General features: G+C 40.9%; 1 protein-coding gene across 1 annotated transcript in view; it reads right to left on the minus strand.

The window, feature by feature from the left end:
• The window catches only part of LOC145407291 (glutamate receptor ionotropic, delta-1-like), a 528,461-nt gene that overhangs the window by 185,454 nt on the left and 317,088 nt on the right, over nt 1-25,919 (minus strand). Inside the window, exon 2 of the mRNA XM_080278315.1 lies at nt 6,869-6,985. Coding sequence (XP_080134441.1) covers nt 6,869-6,985 — 117 coding nt within the window. The remainder of the gene's footprint in view (nt 1-6,868; nt 6,986-25,919) is intronic.

The raw sequence follows: 25,919 nt of genomic DNA on the forward strand, positions 1-25,919 counted from the left end.
GCTCTGATGATTTTGATGTGGCTAAAAATGTTAAACTTGTCCCTCCTTTTAATAAATCTGATTTAACAAAGTATTTTCAGTTGTTTGAGAGGGTAGCTACAGGTTTTAATTGGCCTAAGGAGTATTGGCCAGTACTCCTTCAAACTGTTCTCACTGGTAAAGCTCAAGTAACTTATGCATCTTTGCCTCAGAATCAGTCTGATAATTATGATGTAGTTAAGAGCTTGATTCTTAAGGCCTATGAGCTTGTTCCTGAAGCTTATAGAGTAAAATTTAGGACAACTTACAAGCAAGATAAGCAATCCCATGTTGAGTATGCAAGAATCAAAGAAGATTTGTTAGAGCAGTGGTTAAATTCTAAGAATGTGGATTCTGATTTTGGTAAATTTAAGCAGATGATTTTGCTGGAGGATTTCAAAAGGTGTATTAGTAAAGATGTAAGCCTATATCTTGATGAGAAAAGAATAGATAATTTGTCTGATGCTGCAGTTTTAGCTGATGAATATGTTCTCACTCACAAGAGATATTTTAGAGGAAAAAGGAAAGCTGAGAGTCAGTACGTTGCCTCTACTCAGAGTACAGGTAACAGGAAAGAGAATAAGGATGATGTTTCTCAGGAAGTAAATACCAGCTTCACCTCTAGATTTCAGAAAAGTAAATGTACTTATTGTAGTAAGCTTGGTCATACTACGGAGAGATGTTTCAGGAGACAGCGTGATGTGAACAAAAAGGAGTCTTTAAATATTCAGTCAATTGGTCTAGTGTCCACTCTTGAGAGTTCCCAGAATTCTTTAACTGAGTTAACTGAACCTGCTTTGAGGGGTAACTTAAATTCTCATGATGGAGCTCCTCTTTTGAGCAGTTCATGTGCTAATTTCCTGTCTGATGGTTTTGTCAGTCCTCTGGACAGTAATGACAGGAAATCAGTTAAAATATATCGTGATACAGGTGCTTGCCAATCCCTTATGCTGACCAGTGTTCTAGGCTCTAATGTTAATTCCTCTGATGAAACTGTAAGCTTACAAGGTGTAGGGAATAATTACTTCTCTGTTCCTCTGTGCAGAGTGAATTTAGAGTCTGGTTTTGTTAATGGTTCCGTTATGGTTGGATTGGTTGAGACACTCCCAATGTCAGGTGTAACTTTCTTACTTGGAAATGATATTGGTGGAAGTCAAGTGTGTCCAGCTCCTCAGTTGTCTAGTGAGCCAGTGGCTGCGTCCCAGGATTGTGATGTCCCTGATGTGTTCCCTGCATGTGCTGTCACTAGGGCTAAGTCTAAAGTTACTGGTGATTTAGAGGATAATGATGATGATGTTATCCTAGCTGACACTTTTCTTGCTAATTTGGACCACTCACCAGATGAGGCAGTACCCCGTAGTGTTGATAATTTGTCTCGTCAAGAGTTGGTTGAGTTGCAGGTTGCTGACCCTGAGTTGAAAGGTCTAGCTAACTCTGCTTACAGTGAAGAAGAGTCAGCCAGTGCTTCTACTTGTTATTATGTAAAGTCAGGAGTACTTATGAGGAAGTGGAGACCCCCAACAGCATCAGCCGACGGTGAATGGGAGGTTGTACATCAAGTTGTCATCCCTCGTGTTTGTAGGCAGGATATCATTCGAGTGGCTCATGATACCAGTTTGGCAGGACACCTTGGAGTGAGGAAGACTGTGGCACGCATTTTGAAACACTTCTACTGGCCAGGTATCTTCAGGGATGTTTCCTGGTATTGTAAGTCTTGTCACACCTGTCAAGTTGTGGGGAAGTGTAATCAGACCGAAAAGGTTGCACCTCTAGTTCCCATTCCTCCTTTTGAGGCGCCTTTCACCCGTGTGTTGGTGGATATTGTGGGGCCTCTTCCTAAGACTTCTTCAGGATTTTCTTATGTGTTGACCATGATTGATATGGCTACTCGTTATCCTGAAGCCATTCCACTTAGAAACATCTCAGCAAAGAACGTGGTTAAGGAAATGCTAGGGTTCTTCACAAAGTTTGGTCTGCCCAAGGAAGTACAGTCAGACCGGGGAAGTAATTTCATGTCAAACGTTTTCAAGCAGTCTCTGAAAGAGTTGGGCATCACCCAGATCACGTCTTCAGCTTACCATCCCCAGACCCAAGGAGCGTTGGAGAGATATCATCAAATACTCAAATCGATGCTCAAGAAATACTGTTTGGAACATCAGAAAGACTGGGATAAAGGTCTTCCATTCGTTGTGTTTGCTGCAAGAGAATCTCCAAATGAATCACTGGGCTTCTCACCTTTTGAACTACTGTTTGGCCATGAAGTAAGAGGACCCCTTAAGCTACTCAAGGAATGCTGCCTGTCGGAGGAAGATGACGTCAACCTGCTGGAGTATGTGATGAAGTTCAAAGAACGGCTGTCCACTGCTTTACAGCTGGCGAGAGAGAATTTAGGAGCTGCTCAGGAGAAGATGAAGACTTGGTATGATAAGAAGTCCAGGTTACGCCACTTTCAGCCAGGAGATCAGGTTTTGATTTTGCTACCAATGCATGGGCAACCTCTTCAAGCCAAGTTTAGTGGCCCTTATTTCGTGGAGAAGAAACTCAGTGATGTCAACTATGTCATCGCCACACCAGATCGTAGAAAGAGCAAGCAACTATGTCACATCAACATGCTAAAGTTATATCACAGGCGGGACGAAAATAATCCAGTCTGCACTGTAGCTGTTCCACCCGAGTCTGCAAGTGAAGCTCTCCCATGCAGTATGAGCCTGAGTGATAGTTTGGGGAAAAATCCTGATATCATGAATGATCTCCAAACTAAGCTTTCTCATCTACCACCCAAGGAGAGGCAGGAGTTTTCGGCATTACTGCAGGAGTACCCGCAAGTGTTCCGTGCCACTCCAGGAAGAACTACTGTGTTGATGCATGATGTCGAGGTTGGAGACGCAAAGCCAATTAAACTGCCTCCTTACCGTGTGAACCCAGTGAAAGTTCCTCTCATCCAGAAGGAGCTTGGCTACCTGTTGGACCACAAGATGATTGAGCCCTGTCAGAGCGAGTGGAGTTCTCCTGTCACTCTAGTCCCTAAGCCAGGTGGGTCACAGAGGCTTTGCATCGACTACAGACGTGTTAATCAGATAACTAAAACAGACACTTACCCTCTCCCTCGTGTGGAAGATTGCATAGACAAGATCGGAAAGGCTAGGTACATAAGTAAGTTTGATTTGTTAAAGGGATACTGGCAAGTACCTATGACTGAACGTGCTAGGGAGATCTCATGTTTTGTGAAATTAGGAGGGACTTTTGCATGTTCTGTAATGCCATGTACAGATTGTTTTAGAGTAATAAGAAATTTCCTTTGTAAATTTCTTTTTTTTTTTGTGGGGAGGTGTTACATAGCCTATGATTTCATCATCCTTTGTGTAATTTTAACGCACAGTATGCTGCATGTTTGATCACGAGCGTGTTCTGCCTCAGTCCCCCCCTTCTACCGTTATAGTAGAGTAAGTCGTTCTCTCTGTTGTCCAGAGCGGGATTGTGAACTCTATGTCCCCATGGCTTTCATTTGCGCGTCCTCTTACAAGTTATATCAGGCTCTGCCGGCCCCTATATAATGAGCTCAGTCTCTGCATCATTGCCACTTAGATCTGCTCCTCATTTTGTTCACATCTCTGTCCTCCCCTGTACAGATATTATTATTGTGAGTGCTCAAGAAATCTCCAACCATCTAGCAGCTGTGTGTAATTTGAGTATAACTGTTGTTGCATTTTTTCTTGTACTGTGTAGCATGGGTTTAATTTGTGGGCCTGGTGAAGTTTTCGTGGTTCGTGTGGGGTTCTTTGTGTCAGTCATTTTTTATAATAGTTTGTATCTGTAATTATTTATCTGGCATTCACTGAGTATTATCTGGTATCTCATTTTATCAGGGCTGACTTAGATAAATTTACTCTTGCTAATTTCGTGTTAATAGAGGCTATTCCAGTTAACCATATATTTAACCTGTTTTTGCCATTACATTATCCTTATGAGTCCTGAATGTTTTGTTGTTAATTTAAGCTTTAAACTTTGACTTGTAATTTTACCTAACTCTTTTGTTTTGAACCTGGAACTTTACGGGACAGTAGTGATTTTTAGTATTCTCACTTAAAGTGTACATTATCTTTCTCTGTTCCGTAACAATATATATACCTATGCTGCTTTCCCCAGGGAAATGGATGTAGCCGAGACAGGACGACACACTCCCAATTTACTCATCCATTCAAACACATTCATTCGCATCTGAGCCCCAGAGGGAAGAAGGGACAAATTCTCACCGTACCACACCGCACGAAGGTTAACTACGGAGTGCAATCAGTGACATCCGCAGCAAGGCCCGAGAGCAGAGCTGGTTTACCCCTGCCACATCGTAATAGACCCATCCCCTTACCTGCACCTGACCTGATCAGCTGATCAGACAAAATGCGAGAGTATATCCCCTCAGGGCTGCGTCATCATTTATTCATTCACAGTTTCTCTCCAATCATTTCTATCACGCACAGCCACTCTTCCTTGCCCAACAGACCTCCCTCTCGCATCCAACGCTCTTTTCACACTGTCCATCCATCCTATTCGTGGTCTTCCTCTCAGCCTTACATCTCTCACATCAGATCTAGTTATCTCTTTCATCACTCGCTCATTATCCTTTCCCTCCGTACGCCCAAATCATCGCAACACCCTCTGCTCAACTCGATCAGTCATCTCCCGAACAACTCCAGTTCTCCTTCGCACTTCATCATTTCTCACTCGATCCATACGCGTCACTCCACACATACTCCTCAGACACCTCATTTCCATTACATTCAAACTTTTCCTCTCTGCTACGCCCATATTCCATGTTTCAGCCCCATATTACGCAATCGGTACCACAACACCCTCATACAGCCTTCTCTTTACATCCAGTCTAAGCGATCGACATCTAAACAATTTTTCATTCCTCCCAGCACCATTCCTACTTCATTCATTATAAACTTCACTTCAACATCTATTCTTCTATCCACAGCAACATGCGACCCTAAATACTTAAAACACTCAACATCCTCAAGCAACTCACCATTCAAAACTATATTCATGTTCCTACCATCAACCAACCTCGTGCACTTCATCACTTTACTCTTATTCTCATTTACTTTCAATTTACTCCTTTCACACACCCTTCCAAACACCACTACCAACTGTCTTAATCTCTCCTCTGAATCAGCCACCAGTGCAGTATCATCGGCAAACAGCAGCTGCTTCAGATTCCACTCACTACCATCAACATTCACCAGACTCAGACCTCCACGTAACATATATATATATATATATATATATATATATATATATATATATATATATATATATATATATATATATATATGGGGGATGAAGTGCTGAAAGGGTACAGCAGGGAAGGAAGGTTGTTGGTTCATTGAAAGCAGTGATGAGAAATAGGGAGGTGAGTATGGAAGTTAAGAAGTCAGTGCATGATAGTATTGTGATCCCTACCCTGACATATGGAAGCGAGGCGTGGACCTTGCAAGAGGGGAACAAGTCAAGAGTGAGAGCAATGGAAATGAGTTACTTGAAAGGAGCATGTGGAGTGACATGGAGGGACAGGTTGACGAATGAAGAAGAGAAGGAACGTTGTAGGGTGGATGTGGATGTGGTTGAGAAGATTAGGAGAAATATACTGAGGTGGTTTGGATATGTGGAGAGAATGGAGAGTGAAAGACTGACTAAGAGGGTGTATGTAGGTGAGGTGGAGGGAGGGAGAGGGAGGGGTAGACAGAGGATGAGGTGGAGGGATGGAGTTGAGAGGTATATGAGGGAGGGTGGGGTGAGTTGGGGGAAGGGTAGTCAAATGGTGGGTGACAGAGCGACTTGGAGGCGTTTTTTTCTGCGGCCACCCTTTGCGGGATTAGAGTGTACGGATATATATATATATATATATATATATATATATATATATAAATATATATATATATATATATATAAGGGCAGGTGGCCGGGAGCAGCACTATACATCATGCGTAGCTCTGTGGGTTAGGACGTCTCCGCTCTAAGACCGAGAGAGAGAGAGAGAGAGAGAGAGAGAGAGAGAGAGAGTCATTGGTTAGACATCAGGAAAAGGGCATCCGGTCATAAAACTGGGTGGGAAAGGAGTCTAAAAGTCCTCTACCCAGGGGCAACGCCTTAGCCCTTCTGGGATACCTGGCGTATATATATATGGAGAGAAGGAAGAAAGAGAGGAAAGGGCAGGTGGCCGGGAGCAGCACTACAGCAAGTGTGTGGATGGTGAGCGTCCCCGCCTACCACTAAGAGAGAGAGAGAGAGAGAGAGAGAGAGAGAGAGAGAGAGAGAGAGAGAGAGAGGTGAGGGTTAGAAGGAGGAAAGGAGGATAACTGGGTGGGAAAGGAGAAAATGGGGGGAGGGTAATCAGCTGGATTAGATGTATGAGATGCATGGGGTTAGACAGGGGAAGAATGAAGGGTGAGGGAAAATTAGGGTACAGAGAGAGAGAGAGCGAGAGAGAAAGAAGAGAGAGAGAGAGAGAGAGAGAGAGAGAGAGAGAGAGAGAAAGAAGAGAGAGAGAGAGAGAGAGAGAGAGAGAGAGAGAGAGAGAGAGAGAGAGAGAGAGAGAGAGAGAGGTGAGGGCTAGAAGGAGGAAAGGAGGATAACTGGGTGGGAAAGGAGAAGATGGGGGGAGGGTAATCAGCTGGATTAGATGTATGAGATGCATAGGGTTAGACGGGAAGAATGAAGGGTGAGGGAAAATTAGGGTACAGAGAGAGAGAGAGAGAGAGAGAGAGAGAGAGAGAGAGAGAGAGAGAGAGTCCCATTTAAAACCTATTTCACTAATGTAAAGTATTACAGTATATACGATGAAACTTACACTTCTTGCCTGTGCAACCGTCCGAGACAGTGATGACTGAGTGAGGTTTGCGTCGTGACTCTCGCCAGTTACCCTGAATACCCCGACACCCCATGGTGAGGGTATCTCAGTGATATCCTGTTAAAAAGAGGTACTGATGTTATTCTTGTACTAATGACGCCGTGCAGAGCAATGTTTGGATTCACCCAGTTTACACAACTATCCGTGATAACATGATCTTCATAAACGTAACTGATAAACGTGATTCTATATATTCAGAATTCTGTTGCAGCTTATAGTACTGATGACTCCTCACAGACAACTTGCCACCTACTGACACACAGCACGGTTGTAAAATTTGCATTTTATGGTCATACAATGGTGCTGAAAAGCTACTACCTGACAAAATTATTGTCAGTTTTTGTGATACGTTGCTAATGTTTGTGTCATTGTAATTATTATTGTTTAATCCTGATCTGTCTCGACAGGTAGACCCGTCAACCACAGGTACACAATTACTTTTATGGGGCAGTTCTACAGTGAGTACACCGTCCAAGGCACCGGCGCCCGCTTGTAATAGACAGGATCTCGCCAGCGCCGTACATAGTCCTTCCACACGGTGACGTGCAGGAAATTATGAGGAGGTTGGCTCCCGGATGGACGCCACAGCTGCTTAGCTCCACCCACGGTTCACAGTGCCAGCACATTTCGGCTCCATGTCAACGCCTTGTATCTTTGCTAATTTCCCATATTACTTGGCATACTTTAACTTTGTTAATAAAGTCCTATGATGCAAGAAAGAAAAATAGCACAAAATGTTCTGTTTAGTACTGGTTCAATTATAACTTTTATAAGAGTAGATTTTATAGACTGTGTACGGGTATGAGCTACTCAGCTGAGTGTTGGAGTATGAGAAGAATTCTCTACCCCAGGTAACTGCATGACGGACGGTAATGTCACCATACGCAGTTTTTGGCAATCATACTGTAATATTTTACTGCAGCCTCATGTTCTCCACTCACTGGAATAACTTCTGTGTGTGGTTCTGTGTACAGGTTAGTCGCTGTGTTTTGTTTATATTTATGAAATCCGTTCTGTTCTGCGCTGTCACTGCTGTTAGCATGTAATTTTAATTTATGCTTTAGAATGATCGGTAAATTCCTACTGAAATAACTTAATACATAAGTAATAGATTTAGTCAGGTGAAGAGTAAAGTCGTAAAATGAAGCCAGAGAATACATCTAATTCCTAATTTTTATTTTCCTTCTGCAACTCCTCGTCAAGTTTTAGAATATCCAGTTTTAGAATATTTAGAAGATTCTTCCATGGCTCTAACATTAGTACTTAACATTATAGTTACAGTTATCCTTTCCTAACTACATATTATTTTATAAAAATGCTCAGTTGGTGACGGAATGTGAGCCTTCGACAGTGTGAGGTAAGGCAGTGTGAGTTATAACACACAAGCCTGATTGAAGTGTGGTGGCGTTAGGCACTGTATGTTCTCTCTCTCTCTCTCTCTCTCTCTCTCTCTCCATTCTTGTTATATATACCTGAAGTGCGTACTAGTTAGCTGGAAACTGCTGCATCTTCTCGATAGTCACTATTTCCATATCGTAAGAATAATTCCTTTATGTGACTCGAGGAAAGTAAGATTGGCGGCACCCGAACAGTGTGGGATGTGGTTCTGTATGGCTGGATACTGTGACGCGCGAATGAAATAATTTAATGTCTGTTATTAAGCAGTAACTATGCTGACATCTTTCATATAATCTTCAGCTTCATGAATTACAAGATCTTTGCACTGCTGTTTTAATATAAGAAATATTCTTTGGAAGGCTTTTAAAATGCATCAGTTATACAGGGTGTAAATTCAAACACACTAGTTTCAAGGCAGTTCGACGTATTTACATTCTTTAAAATGGCTAGTTGTGTTTCTACTCAGGCTGATGCGTGAAACACAATGGTATATACTAGAATGTAACTGACCTGAAAGACCGAGGTAGCCCACATTGAGCAGTCCGACAGTAGCAGAACTGAGTGGCTGCCACATGTCTCTGTGGCCAGCATGCTGACAAGTACGGCATGAGTCAGACTCTCAGACTTATTGACATCTGACAAGTCGAAGAAAAGATTTGTTAGCTACAAAAGTGCGAGGTTAAGAAAGTGATTTCATTTATAGCCGAAATTAACAAGCCATTCTAGATCGGTCCCGACTGATCATAAGAGCCTGGACCTCCGAGATGCACGTGGTAATGGACGGAGGCCTGTCCCATCCTGAAGGCGGCTCCTGTTGGCTGGGAAGATCAAATGAACATGGACATTAAGAAATCAGCTGAAATAAGAATAAGAAAAGGGGGGGGGGGTGGATAAATTAATACAACTAGCAGTGTCAAGTGTTACTGACAAGTTTTTGCGTGTAATTCATAAAAAGAACAGACGTGAACGCATTACACTTTGTTCGCCATCACAGTCGTGATAATGGTGTTCTTACCACATAATCAAGGGAATTTATCCTGCAAGGTACCCTGCTAATGAAATATCTAAATGTAATCGACAGCATTGGTTACTGAATTCGTCCTTGAGGCATCGTCTTTGATAATAATGTTCCTTAGATATTCACTACCTTTGCCAGTCTCTCTATACATAATTATTTCACTGCTTCAAGCAAGTTATTGAGGCAAATGTAAAATGTGCTCATGCTTTCCTCTGCACCTTTGTGTTCAGATCTTGTTGATACGGAATAAGCAGCTCCCTTAGGTTAATCTAAAGTACTGTACATGTTCCATATATGAATGACCTTGAACTACTTTTAAAAGTTACAGACTTGTTTATGATGCCAAAATTCATACCTTATATACCATGAATAGTTATGGCGAAGCTTCCTTATTGTGGATGCACAGTAAGTAAATAGGTAACTAGTTCACTTTTTTTTTTTAGTGTAACAATTATTTTACATAATCTTTCTATAAACAAAGGCAACGACGAAACCCAGCTACCACAAGCGGAAAATTTGGAAAATTTAAAAGTTACTATGATGCCAGACGGATTTTGCTTCAATTGTGATAGTGGAAACACCTACACGATTAACTCGAAAGTTTCTATATTGAAACTTAATCAAACTTATTAAATGCAAAAATAATTATCAAAAGTATGCTGCAATGTTTGCAAAAAAAAGTGAAATACTCAAAACCAGTCACTGCATACTGCATAAAATTTAACTTACTTGGGTGTAGTTAAAATAAGTCTTGCTAGGTTGCTAAAGGTCGTTTGACGTTGGTGATTAATTTTTAGTTCGATATTGTTTATAAATGTGGCGAATTACGGTAATTCACTTTGATTCATGTGACCTCATAAATTTTAAATCTATATTTCGTCTGATTCCATATATATATATATATATATATATATATATATATATATATATATATATATATATATATATATATATATATATTGATACATAGATAGATAGATAGATAGGTAGATAGATAGACAGATAGATAGACAGGTAGAGATAGATAGATAGATTAGATTTTCGATGGCTGTCAGTGCCGGTAAGAAGCGGAAGTACAATGATGAATACATTAACTATGGATTTACATCAATCCTCGCTGATGGCATCGAGAAACCTCATTGTGTGCTGTGTTTCAAAGTACTGGGGAATGATTCTATGAGGCCTAGTAAGCTAAAGCATCATCTGACGACAATCCACCATCAGTATGAAGAGAAAAACACCAGTTTTGTCAAGGCTATGAACAGAGTTTGGGAAAACAGAGTCTAAATAGGAGTTGTGCTTTCCAACAACAGAACTGAAGCGTAGCAGAGAAGTCATATGAGGTTTCCCTTGAAACTGCAAAGATGAAAAAAGCCCACACGATTGGTGAAACTTTAAGCCGCGTGCCGTAAAGATGGTCTAGCGTCTAGCGGGTTATTGGGGAGACAAATGCTCATAAGATTCAGCAGCTTTCCTCGTCAAATGACACAGTGAAACAGAGAATTTGCGAAATGTCAGCTGATACCATGGAATAAGTGAGACAGATTAAATTGTCTCTTATTGGTATGTTTGCAGTACAGTTGGATGTGTCAACGGATGTGAGTTCTTGTGCTTAGCTACTCGGTTTATTAGGTATGTATTCATGCATGACATCAAAGATGAATATCTGTTCAGTATACAGCTTGAAACTACCACAAAAGCTTGAGATGTGATGGAAAAGTTGACTTCTTTTTTCACTACTAACGAAATAACCAGGGAAAATTGTTGTGGAGTCTGTACTCATGGGGCTCCGGCGATGCTGAGATCAATATCGGGGCTACAGAATCATGTCAAATAAGCAGCTCCGAATGCGAGTGTGATTCACCGTATAATCCATCATTTTGCACTGACGTCAAAGACCTTCCTGATGCCATTTGCAAGATCCTGGAACTAATGGTAAAATGTGTCAACTTAGAGATTTTAACTCTCGCCCTCTCCAGAAACTCTGGGAAGGCATGGATTTAGAGCATGAATCCCTCCTGTTTCATTCAAAAGTGCCATGGCTATCCAAGGGCAACGTTGTGAACAGGGTATTTGATAGACCTTAAACTTTTCCTCATGGAAATGACAGGGAAGGATGATCTGTTCAGTCTCTCAATCAGGCATTGTGGGAGTCACGTCTTGCCTACTTGGCCGAAATTTTTGAGCAGCTAAACAAGCTATAAGGCAAGAAAATAAACGTGTCTCATGGGCTGCATGCGTGGATTTCTTGTTAAACTCCAAACAAGGCAAAGGAAAGTGAGTGCAGAAAATGTTGCCATGTTTGAGAATCTTTCAACTGTTCTTAACGAGATTGAAGAGGATCACTTACTTGACCCATCACTCAAAACTGAAATAATTCAGTACTTGAACTCCTTGGAAAGTAAGCTCAAAATATACTTCCCAGAATTCAAGGAGGAAGAAGGGAAACTGGTGAGGAATCCTTTCTCTGGCACTATTGATATTGTTGTCATTCCTGATGATGTTCATGACGAATTCCTTGACCTTAAGAATTATTCTGCTGCCAGAGACCATTATGAAGAAAAATCTCTGACTGTGGCATCAGTCATATTCAAAAGTTAGTGAAGTCGCACTTAGAATCCTCTTGCCATTTTCCACAACATATTTATGTGAACCTGGTTTCTCCACATATAAAAAGTGAAAGCCGAAACCTGTTGGATGTGGACCTAGGTGTGAGATGTGCGTTTCAATGACTCAGTATCGAATCAGTCGACTGACTGCTATCAGCGTCATCCATCCACTGATATGTAACAAAATATGCATACTGACTGACAGCTGTAAGCATTAATGTAAATGGAGAGCCCAAACATTTTTTTTTTTTATCATTATTTGTGAGGGGCTTGAGAGAAAACTGAAGGTGGGCGACGAGGATGTTAAGATCCCACAAGTGAGGAATGAAGTGAATAAGTTTGAGAAACAGGGTCTAGCCAGAACTGGTACTGATATATATATATATATATATATATATATATATATATATATATATATATATATATATATATATATATATATATATATATATATATATATATATATATATATATATATATATATATATATATATATATATATATATATATATATATATTACTCCCTAACGATGGACAGCACTGCACCAGAGATGGATTCATCGTCAGAGCTTAAATCAGTCGATTTCTGGACTGACGACGGATGCATTTTACCTGCTAGACGATGTATCATTAAGGTTTCCATAAAGTAACAAATGATTTATGTGTTTTTTCCACAACATGTATCCAGTGTGGAGTCACATGGAGAGACAGACTGACAAATGAGGAAGTGAAGCAGTGTTGTGGTGAGGATGTGGATGTGATGGGAAGCGTTAGGAGAAGCACACTGAGGTGGTTTGGCCATGTGGAGAGAATGGAGAGTGAGAGACTGACGAGGAGAGTGTATGTGAGTGAGGTGGAGGGGGAGAGGGGAGGAGAAGGCTAAGGATGAGACTGGAGGGATGGAAGGGAGAGTTATATGAGAGAGGGGGGTGTGAGTTGGGAGCAGGGCAGTGAAATGGTGGGGGACAAGGCGACGTGGAGATTTGTTTGTGGCCACCCCGTATGGGATTAAGGCGTCTGGCAATAGATAGATAGATGTCTCCAGTGAATGGTCAATATAATTTTTGTCCATTAATAAAACTATATTTCAGTTTATAACAACCTGTCAGTGATCTCATATTGGCGTTATTATGCAATGCTCTGTCACCCATGCCATGTCATGTTACAGTATGTCAGTGCTGTTATACCATGTTACGTCATGTCAGTGCTGGGATATGTCTTGTTACTGCCTTCGTTACGTTGTGTTAGTGCAGCCATGCCTTGCCAGTGCTGTCGTGTCAACTTATGCTCCCCCCAATTTTATGGAGAAAAAAAAATCATTTTGTTACATTGTTCTGTGACATAACGGCAGCAGGCTGTGTGTGTGTGTGTGTGTGTGTGTGTGTGTGTGTGTGTGTGTGTGTGTGTGTGTGTGTGTGTGTGTGTGTGTGTGTGTGTGTGTGTTTACACATTTTCATCACTGTCTCACCCATGAATTTACCACCATCCTCCTACTCCATTTATGGGCGTAAGTTTCCTATTAATAGCATAAAACTGAAGTACGTACCACAGCAGCGATGCAGACGGCAGTGAACCATAAGGCAGCACACAGTTAGGCCAAGCCACAGTATCCACACAGCACCGCCCATCAGTTTACACCACTGCTAACACGCTCCTCGATACCAAGCCTGAGAGAGAGAGAGAGAGAGAGTTTGTTCTCTGTACAGAAGCGTCACTAGCTCATAAAAAGGAAAGCTAAGGTCAAGGTCATTCGAGGTCCAGGATTCCCATTTATAGCTATCCTTGACGTTGGTTTCCTATATTCTTTCTGACCAACAGCATTACTTCTTATATGACATGCAGTGAATATGTCTTTCAATAATTCTGTTAAATGTGCTGAACAGGACGGTACTCCCATTGTGGATGGGAAAATGGTGATGGGTAGAGCTGGAGCTCCCATTTCATCAGTCCTCAAGACCAGCTTGTGACCATCCTCCTTTGCTGAACCCTTTCAGTGTTTTAATAACACAGAGAGTAGGCCAGCATCCCCATCCATACAGTTTCCTCTAACTTTCTAATCTACATTCACATTACATACCACACTTCCAATTCGAAATTCAGCAAAAATGGTGTCTCAAAACCCAGCTCTGGAGTCTCCGGGAGGGGGGGGGGAGCTGACCATACAAGCCCCCACCATCTGCCCCTCATCCAGCGATGACCAGGTGAGGTGTATGGAACCGCTGTCGGACTCGCTCTTTATAAGTTTCTGCAGCATTGATGGCCTTTCCTCTAATTTTCTCACTGTTGAATACCACCTCTCCTCTAAACCTCACCTTCACTTCCTCACTGAGACACAGCTATATGAAGCGATTGATGGCAAACCGTTCTCTATATCCTCTTACTATCTCTATACTCACTTCAAAGCCAAAAGTGGCTGGTGTGTGTTAGTAGGCTGCAGTACATCTTGCTCTATTGTTCCTGAACTTAAATCTTCTTAATTCTTCACTCTCTGGCTTCTCCTATCGTGTCATTCTCTGACTAAATACATCTATACTGTGTACTATTCTCCTATTTCTACTAACGACGAAAAAATCTTTGACTGCCTTAGTTTTTAGATGGAATGCATGACTATCTTGCTTTATTGATGGAACACATCCTATGAGCTTCTCCTTTCTCTGAAATCTCCATTCTAGATTATTTCAATGTTCATCACCACTTTTAACTCTTCTTCATATACAGATTCACCTGGTGAACATGCCTACATATTTTCTATCTTTAATGACCTACAGCAGCTTCTGCAGCACTCTACCCATTTCCCTGACTGCCTTGGAGAGAGTTTCAGCATATTTGATCTTTTCCATACAAGTAATCCTTCTGCTAAATCTATTTATCTTTTATCTCCTGGGGTCCTTCAATCACAGCCTCATCACCTTAACCTGTCTCATCGCACCAGTAAGGCCCATAGACCCTCCCAAGAAGGAAGGTCCTTAGGCAGTACTTCTTTGATTTTCCCTTGAGTGATTATTACTTGTATGACCGAGAGCCATGTGAATGTCCCTCAAGTATGAATGCATACATTACTTTCTCTTATCCTGAGACTAATTGAACAAAAATCCTTGTTTAATCACGCTTGTTTTAATGCTGTCCACAGCGAGGAGAAGGCCTACAAAAGGTACCGGAGCCAACCCACCCTGAATGTCCTTTCTTTTATGTCTCTGCCTGGCACAGTGCTAAGTCTGTTCTCCATTCTGGTACGAATAAGTTCATTAATACAAAACTCTTTGAACTCTACAAATCAAGTTCTTCCTGCCCCTTCCGGCACCTTGCCAAAAACCTCTCTAACAGCTTTACTTCATCATCCTTTCCCTCCTCTTTTCTGCTATGTCTCCGTAGCTGTTTATTCTACTGATAAAGAAGAACTCTTTGCTCAAACTTTCTCCTCCAATTTCATCTTAGACGATTCCCGTGCTGTTCCTCCTTGACTTCCGTCCTTTAACTTCCTCATGACTAATGTGAAAATTACTATAATTGATGTACTTCCTACTCTCACTGTCCTCAATACTAACAATGTATATGGGCCTGGTGGGCTCACTCCTGTTGTCCTCAAAAACTGTACTTCAGTGCTTATACCCTGCTTAGGTAAACTCTAGCCTTTGTCGGTCGACTTGTATCTTTCCTTCTTGTTGGAAGTTTGTTCTCACTCAGGCTGTCCCAATGAAGGGTAACCATTCTCCATCTTCCAGTTATCGCCCAATTGCTTTGTAATCCAGTAATAATAGTTTTTAAATCTATTCTTAACAAAAAAATAAGTTAAGCACCTTCACTATCAGAACCTTCTTTCTAATCATCAGGATGGGTTACTCAAGGGACGCCTCACTGGCAATCTTGCCTTCATTTCAGACTCCTGGTTATCCTCCTTTCGGAACTTTGATGAAATCTTTATTATTGCACTTGTCATCTCAAAGGCTATCGATCGAGTATGGCATAAATCTTTAATTTCCAATTGATGTCTTACGGTTTCTGTCCTTCTGTTTGTGCCTTCATCTCTACCTTCCTTTCTGGTTGTTCATTAGCTGTTGTAACCAGCCACCGTTCTTCTCCTAGAACAGGGTTTCCTAACGGGGAGGGGGAAATCCTTCCCTCCTTGGGGAAAATTTGGACAGTTTAGAATGGGAATAAGTGAATAGGGCCAAAATAGCCAAAGCTGATTGATTCATGGGTTGTTGCCAAAACATTTGATATATTTTAGGGTCAACTGTATTCTGGCTGGTTATTAGGACTTTTCAACAGTGAGGCCAGAATTTTGATTCTCAAAATTATCTACCTATCTATTACCAGACGCCTTAATTCCGTAAGAAGTGGCTAGAAACAAATCGCCTCCATGTCGCCCTGTCTCCTGACATTTCGCTGCCCTCCCCTCGGAATACACCCCTCTCTCTCATGTACCTCTTTACTCCATCCCTCCATCTCATCCTCGGTGTCTCTCCTCCCTCTCCCACCCTCCACCTCATTCATATACTTTCTCCTCGTTAGTCTCTCACTCGTCACCCTCTTCACATGGTCAAACCACCTCAGTGTACTTCTAACGTTTTCTATCACATCCACTTCCACACCACAACACTCTTTCACTTCCTTATTTGTCAGTCTGTCTCATCATGCAACACCACAGGAACCTCAAATAACTCATTTCCTCTGCTCTCACTCTTGACTTGTGTTCCTCCAGGAATGTCCAAGCTTCACTTCTATATGTTATTAGAGTGGGGATCCCAATTTTATCATGGAGCAACTCATTTATTACCATGCTCACTTCACCCATCAATATGGGTTCCGTCAACTTTATGAAGTTCTCTCTACTGTCGGTACTCTCACCTTCCTTTCAAATACTTGGTCATTCACACATCAGGAATTTGGTGAAACCTATGCTAGTACTCTTCACATCTTAGTGTCTTGTGACCAACCTGCTATAATATTTAATTTTCTGTCATTCTGTGATTTCTAGTCTCTCGTATGTCGATTCATCTATAGTTTCCTTTCTGTTCATTCAATAGCTGCTGTTGTAGAGAGCTACTGGTGTTCTCATAAAACTAAGCTTTCAATAGTTAGTGTATCTCAGGATTTTGTTCTTTCACCGATTCTATTCATCAGTAATCTTAACTGCATCTCTAGCCCTGTCCATTCCACTCCCCAGTTTTCCGTGTGACTTTTGCAGCGTCCACCAAACCTGTTACTTTAACAGACACATATCGAGATAATGGCACACTTGGTTTCTGATTTATATATAATTTCTGACTGGTGTAAATGAAAACTTGTTTTTACTGCAGATAAATATCGAGCTCTCCATCTTGTTACCTGAAAGTACCTTCTATTAGTTTATCTCTTAATATTCATCAATATATAATTCAGTCCTTTAAAATGCGAGTGTATCCCTGAGATTTCTTTCTCTCAGGACCTATCATGGAAAGCTCACATTACCTCCCTTGCAAAATCCACTTCAAAGATTCAGGCTGGAATACTTAAACAGACTTCAAACACTATATAATGCTGCACAAATGCTTACTTTGTACAGAGCCTTTATTAGCCCTTGTGAGGATACACATCTCATGAGTGGGAGAACTCACAAAGTACAGCTCGTCTAAACAGTCCTCTCCTGTTACCAAGTTCCTTCAACTTTTCTCCTTGGTGCAGTGTTGTATCAGAGTCCGTCTGCTATCGCCGTTTCACTGATCACTGTTTTTTTTTTTTAACTCTTTGGCTGCATTTTCCCCTAATCACGAGAGGCACGCAGTACACTTTGTTAATGCACTCACACCCCTTTATAGTCCAGCTGTCTCTGACAAAAGTTAACAGATACTCTCAACAGTCGTTACTCTTCGTGTGTGTAGCTGACATCAGTCACCCTCAGCACCTAGGCCTAACCAGCAATCTTTTATACACATGTGTTCGGGCTTCTTGTGATGACCGGATCTTGATTTTGACGTTTTTATTCAGTTGTTCCTAGTGAAAACTTTTGTCCAGGGTTCCAGCTTCCTTTTTTTATGGAAAATAAATAAAAAAAAAAAATCATCAGACTGAAGCATGTCACTTCAGAAAGTGGATGTTACATGAACTTTTCAAAATGAATAAACCACACCTGACCGTAAAACCAGAGATGGTTAGTGTGTAGGGTGATTCTCAGGAAACTGCTTTTGCTGGGACATGAGGGGATCCATTATGGGTGCACAGGTACAGTTTCACATAAGCCAGTATCAACTGTGGATACGAGGTCTGATCGAAATATGCCCGACATTTAGCTGGTGGAAAAGAAAAAGAGTTTATTGAGTTCAGGCTTTAATTCCCTTCAAAGAATACCCCTTGGGACTCAACACACACAAGGCAGCAGTCCTTCCATTGCTGGAAACATTTATAAAGTCAGTTTTTGAGACTGCCAAGAAGATCTTTGTTGTATGTTGAACTTTACTAATCAAAATCCGGAGTTCATGAAGAAGGTAACTGATGATAGTCATGGCTGAATGGATACGACCCAGTACAGTCGTCACAAGGCACTGGAATCACCAAGGAAAAAGTAGGCATGGCAAATAAAGTGAAGCTGTTTTCGACTACCAGGATGTTGTTCATTACGAGTACGCACTAGAAGACTTAACAGTCAATCAAGAGTATAACTGGGAGTTCCCAGTTGCCAGTGGAGTGCAATTCGTTGCAAGATACCAGAGTTGTGGGAGGCAGAGTACTGGCAGCTCCACTGTGTAATGCGCCAGTCCACTCATCCTATCTTATGCAGGATTTTTTGGCCAAACACAGGTTCACACGGGACAAGCAGACTCCCTACTTTCCTGACATGGCTTCCAGCGACTTTTGACTATTTCCAAAACTGATGATATCGCCGAAGGGTTCGAGATTTGAGGACAAATAATATTGCCAACAGCGTCTTTGTTGCATTATACAAAGACGCTGTCGGTGACCACGAAATCTGGTTTACAAATAGTTTTCAGCAATGGAAGGACAGCTGTGCTAAGTATGTAAAGTCCCAAGGGCCATCCTTTGAAGGAGATTATAGTCTGAACTCAGCAAGAAAGCATTATTTTTTTTCCCACAAGCTAAAGGTTCGATGATTTTTAATCGGATCTCGTGCAACTTACTGACCAAATTGTTATTTTGTATGTACCTACTGTCCCTTCAGTTTTCTATATTTTGAATTATAAAATAGACTGTGTCCTAAGACTACAAGAGGGATGGGAACTGCATAAGTCTTTGTGAAGTCAGGGAACCAGATCATGCTTTCACAGATTTTTTGATAATCAAACGCTGTGATACGGAGGTCAACAGGACGAAATACTGTGTATAATTTTTGGTAAGAAAACACTTAAGTTTTTATCATTCAAGAGCTCTTTAATATACAGGTAATGAGAGAAATACAAGATGTAATTAATCCAAGTGACTACACAGTAAGCCTGCTGGGCCTCAGGGAAGCTCAAAATCTGTGGCTAATGTCTCACCAAAACTATCACATAATTCTTAAACTATGAGCAATGTCCACCTTAATAAAATATCAACAAACGGTGCACAACGTAATACAGAGACAATGTTTATCTCTGACACACGCTCCAGAAATAACCATAAAAAGTAAGGGCTTCCCTTACCCAGTGCAGTTTAATTTTTAAGCCTATTTTAAGTCAAGCTGACCATATGGCATTTTGCTGTACCTCAGTGGGAAAAAAAGAAATGTACTACAGCGCTTTTACTTTAACATATCCCAAAACTTCGTCCTTTTTCAATTTATTTTACGTAGATCAGTGAAGGAAACAGACCTTATTGCAAATCTATTTCCTTTAAGTAGCAGGTCATTGCGACTACCATCGTATTGTATCTTTTTACAACTAATTATGCAAGCTGGAGAGACTGCAGTTTTAGCCTGGGTTAACAAGCAGCATAACACGTTTACTGCAAAAGGCCTCTTGTAATTGGATGAAAATCGTCATATATATATATATATATATATATATATATATATATATATATATATATATATATATTATATTCAGCTGAGTTTGAATCACAGGCGCCTTGTGAGTATCACTGACTGTATCTGGTCACTTCATTACAAGAAATATCTCCCTTACTCAACATTCTCATTTTGTGATAACACTTCATCATTGTTTAATGGCAGTGTTGATAAGTCTGGTAACTTACATGAATGAAATGAGGAATTCATTTGCGGTTGCGTGAAATCATGCAGTAAGGTAAGTAGACTTTCACCATACCAAAGTGGATAATGCAGCGACAGGATTTCGCAGGAGGAATTATGGTAGGAAAGTGGCTGGAGTTGTAAGAATATTGATCAAAATATTTGGCAGTGCGGGATCTAGTGTAGATATGACCCTCCCGCCGCCACCTCTTAATCCACCTACACACAGTGGTGAGGCTGGTGTCCATCTTCTTGGATATGGTGCGAGCAGACATCCCGCTCACAAACAGCCACACAAACTTGGAGCGATCCGCTAAGCTTGTCAACCGTGGGGAACGCTTCACTTCCATCCTTGCTAATGATATCTGAAATTAATTTTTTACAGCCTAAGATAATGTCTTCCACTGTACATTCATGGTAATAAATAATTAAACTCCTCATTATAACGAGACAAGTACAAGTGACATCCTAAAGGCAAAGAGTGATGCTGTTCGGCGTCAAACTTTTAAAAAAATTATGTGAGTACTACTTAAATGCTCGGCTAAAACGTGGAGCAGTATTATCAAGGCCGTAAATTCTGGGGCGGTTAGGGGGGCCATAGTCCCCCAGTGTTTTCTGTAAATTAATTTGTCAAAACTTCAACTGAGATTGAGAGCTTATAAGGCTGAACTTGAAAATAAAAAGGACGAAAAGCTTAGCGTAGTCTTGTTGAAAAATCAAATAATTCTACGCGTGTTTGATCGAATATTTCCAAATTATATCCAAAGTGGGTCTGGTTAGTACTTGGATGGGTGACCGCCTGGGAACACCCAGATGCTGTTGGCATCCCTACGTGTCAAGTGGGGTTGGTGGAGGATTAGTGCCCCTCCCTGTAATACAATTAACTCTAAGCCCTTGGCCACCCCGTGTGGGATACATGGCATCTGGCAATGAATGAAAATGAATATCCAAAGTGATCATAAATTAAATCATAATAGTACTTAGATACTGTATACCATTTTCGGGAGAAGAAAGGCAGGGCGGTATATTTGAACCTGAATCCTACAGCAGGTGTGTAGGAACAACCTTGATAAAGATGCAGCATACTGCAACAAGAATGAAACATGGCCAAATTATTAAACTTAGTCACAGTTTGTGCTGAAGGTTCAGATGGGCAGAAAGTGATGCCTTATACTTAAACACCCAAATCCATCACTAAACATACGTGCCTCATTAAACATAAACTTTTAGGTAGAATCAAAGTGAAAAATATCGGATGGTCTGCAAACTTAAGCTTTTCAGTTTATTTTTAAGTCTGTTGTAAGGAGGTTTATACATTTGGTCTAGTACATCCCCAGATCAATTGAAAATTATGGGCCTGATTATTATCTAGTGTTACATTCTCCTACAAAAGTCCCGTTCCTCGTTTTGCCATTCAGTACCCATTAAGTCAAATTAACTTGAGTAAAATTGTATTTAATCACAATGATATGTTACTAGTTCAAGAGTTTTCAAACATATTCTTGTGACATACCCCCTGAGTTATTAGTTCATCGATCCGTACCCCTATGACCGAGGCACTGAATATACAGTAGATTGTTGCACCATTAACACTAATCCATTATTTAATGGCAGCACACTAGCTACTGTATAATTATTGAAATTGTGATAATGTTGCCAAGGGAATAAATACTAACGTATAGTCGACAGCATTAACCCGCCCCATCCCGACCACTTTTCCACCACTGACTCCCCCCAATCCCGACCATTTTTGGAAAAAATTTTTTTGGCTCAAACCTTCGCTTTTGGTGAGAAACATCGAAAATTCATAGAGAAATCGCTCACCTGAGATTTAAAATACTCAATACAGGTAGGAGTACCTCATTACCTTACTGGGTTTTCTATCAGGCTGACACCAAAGAAAACGAGTTCTATGGGAGGATAACTATTTCACACCACTCATAAACGGCATTTATTTATTTACTTGGTACGAATTTATAGGTAGTACAAGAGTATATTGGTTTTCAAGCAGTAATATAGGCATTATAAGCATTGTTTCACTCACTAATACCTGACCTTTTTTTGCCACATTACCTGATCATCATTTCTAACTGTTTCTTCCTCTAATGCTATGTAAAGTTTGTCCTCCACATTGTCATTGATTGGGGAATCACTCTGGCCCTGAATTTCGTACCATGGCATGACATGGCTATACTGGCCAGGTCACTGATAACAGGTGAATTGCTGAGACAATGGCACGCAAGGGGGGAGAGGAGGTCATGCTGGGTAAGGCATTGTCCCTGTCTGGCATCTTGTAGAGGAAGGTGTCACGTGTATACGTACCAAAAATCACTCGCGAAAATTGAAAATTGTGCAAATTAGGGACCTTGCAATTTTTTCGTGTTTATGTACGTCGACGGGATTGGCAGTGACAAAACGTGTGGACGTTAAAGAACGTCGACGGGACGCCACGGGTTAATAACTGTTGCAGTGGCATTTTGGTAGATATGGCACAGTGTGTTTCTTTACATCATAGCTTCAGGGGTATGAGTGGACTGGCAAACCCCACTGTGACAATCGTATCACACTGAGATTCCCTGTCCATACATGCTGAAGTGGTTGGTATTTAACGCACGTGTATGTGTATCACATCTAAATGGAGTATTGCTGCAGTACTCGTATCACATGGAATTTACATGAATAATGTATAGTATTCATTTGGGTATGTGTGTTGGACTTGATCCAGGCCAGGTGAAACACTAGTGCACTTAAGCAACTGACTGCAGAAGTCTTATTAACCCATAGGAGCCGCGAGTGGATCGTCCTATCCACGTCCCAGAACCGGGCTATTTTTTTTGGAATTTCAATTTTCCACTAAATATTTCTTTCCATTACAAATCAATCACAAATGACAAAAAACACATCAAAAGTGTGTACTTACAGTCTGTTGCTAGCTTTCAAGGCCACACTCTCCCTATGTGGGCCTCCCACAACCTCCCACCAGGCTTGTTTCCTCCCACCCCACTCCCACCCCCACCCCCGGACCATGCCACCGTCAGCCAGTGGCACCCTGAACACCAGACAGGCCGTGACAACACTTTGAGTCAATGTGGCTTGCCAGCAAGTTCAAACATACCTGAGAAAAATTAAAATGTCACATGACTTGAACTGTCGACTGTCAACCACACATCATATGACGTGAACCAACGCCTAGGGGTTAGTATGCTTGTAGGTTAGGGCATGGTGTGCACTTAAGAGAGCTAATGTAAAAATTTATTATTATAACAAAGTCCAATGTCTTGTAGAATTAGTGTTATACAGTATACACAGTAAATGTCAGGCATGGAAGCAAAAGGAGTTCAAAGGGTTTGAGGTTCGACTAATGGATGATAGTGCAAGAACATGATTATTTCTAGATGATTACTAAATTCATGGACACATAATGTTAGTAGGAAAATGATTTGAAGAATTTAATGCTCATACTAAAGAAGCTGCCTTTCCATCACTCTGGCATGCTCCCCATCTCTTCTCCTACATCTTAAGCATCTTCTACTAGACTACCGATATGCATACATCCGGTCATCAAAACCTCTCTCTCTCTCTCTCTCTCTCTCTCTCTCTGTACATATATTACACTTACCTCCTCAAACTAGCATCCTCCTTTACCCCATTCTGCTTTCACACACAATATCTTACGGCACATCATGCTCCCATTTTAATTTCATTTGCCATGTTGCTCACTTTTTCTCGACAAACTGTCCTTCTCTCACATAGTATTTTTCCTCTTTATCCTCTCTCCTTCCCTTATGGGGGCTGACCGACTGAAAAATAGGAATAATCGAAAAATTGTGAAAAAAAAAGAATCTCCATCAACATATAGATCAGCTCTTTAACCCCTTAACCGCGGGGTTGTTTTTGCCTGACTTGCGTGTCTCGCGGGCATATTCGTGCTCCAACAGACTCTCTAAAAATATTTGCCAAAAATTAGTCATTAGTCCTAGAATATTATAATTATATATGCTTATGACACATACCTTCAGCTTTCTCCTGGGATATTTGTTGAGCCTTCGTCGAGTACCGTAGGACTTGTGGGGACCTCTGAAGTTGGGTAATGAAGTCTCCACTTTACATTTCCCGACAACCCGTAATATGATTACCACACCCTGATATTATCACTAGAAACACTATTCTATGATTCTCAAAGTTTGGAATCCATACTCCAAAAAAAAAAAACACTGAAAGCAATGAAAATTACGAGCGCGTATGACCTTCCCACTTGAAATCATTCGCTGCTGGTGTTCTGTCATTTATTATTCATAAAAACACTCACAGTTTATATTTCTATATAACACTTACATATATCTACAGTCTTTATCCATAAGTTTCCTTCAGCAATAGTAGTTTATTGTCACTGTAGGTATTCAATTTCTCTTTCAGTAAAATACGTAGCATTCACTTTCTCGTCCTGTATACTGGCGTTGAGAGTGACTCTGTCACTTTCATTTTCACTGTCATAACTCGTAGAATTCATACATGCTAAAGTGAAACTTTCACTTTCATTACTCCTAGTATATATACTCGTATTCTTATATTACTACTCATTTACATTTCTATTTACATTCTCTATTTTATTTACATTATTTACATTTCTATTTTATTTACACTGTGTTATGCAGTCACTTGCAGTAACTTATAAAACTATTTTTTTCCACTGTTCACTTATATTTACATTCATTGCTTTCACTTGCTGTTTACACATTATTTACACATTATTTACATTTCCCCTTGCACTGTTTTACTCACCAGATAGGTCGAAGTCACTGTCTATCATTTTCATTGACTAATTAGCCAGTTCACGTTCCACAGTCACTTACCCCTTTATCTCTTTCCACACGAGGTTTAGTAGGGGGTAGAGGTCACAGGGCCCTTTGCATGGGACTAAAAAGCGGCGTAATTGGGCAGGCGCGAATCCGACGTCCTTTCACCTTGAAAGATGACAGTAAACTGAATACAGTGTTGTGGCCTGCTGGCCTAGGGGAAATGCAATGCTGCCAATGTCAGCAGGGTGAAAGTTGCTAATATACATGCTATGAAATGATTGGCAGGAAATCTAGACAATACATTATAAATTAGGTAGTTCCAGGTGAATGTAAATATCACTTAGGCTTCTCCCTTTCTTTCTTATATATATATTTTTATTACGAGAATAGATTATACGGCATATTTCAAGGGGAAATAAACAGCAAAAATTAGCGACCGAGCGCATGTGAGGTGTTGTCAGGTGATAATTAGCCAATTCCTGGTGTATGGCACTATCATTTACCTTATTTCTTTCTTGTATATATTATTCGGTATAAGAATAGGGCATAGGGCTTATTTCAATGGATGAAATCAGTGGAAAATTTCAGGGAAGATTTACTTAGCATAGCACGGCCGGGCAGGCGAGAGGAGAGGGTAATGGAGGGGAGGTAGGGAGAGGAGTCACGAATGGGGAGAAATGGCTAAATTGTCAACAATGGAAGGGAGTACAGATGAGATTAGGAGTGCTGACTAGTGTTGGACACTGGCAATACTGATAGATGATACAAGCCACCACTTGAAAATCAGGGCGAATTCAAAATAACACAGAATCACAAAAGTGGTGCCCCGCGGTATGATCCCTTGCTCCCAAGCGTCACGAAAGTGATGCCCCACGGTTAAGGGGTTAAACATGCATATTATTTTGGCAATATTAGTCATACTTTTGTTGTTATGGCTAGAAATCTCCCCCCCCAAAAAAAACATTCGTTCCTCTCATGTACCTTGACTGATGCAGTATAATAATAG

The sequence above is a fragment of the Coenobita brevimanus genome, chromosome 8 (assembly GCF_032717465.1).
Source record: "Coenobita brevimanus isolate Jiangsu-jjx chromosome 8, ASM3271746v2, whole genome shotgun sequence".
Classification (NCBI taxonomy): domain Eukaryota; kingdom Metazoa; phylum Arthropoda; class Malacostraca; order Decapoda; family Coenobitidae; genus Coenobita; species Coenobita brevimanus.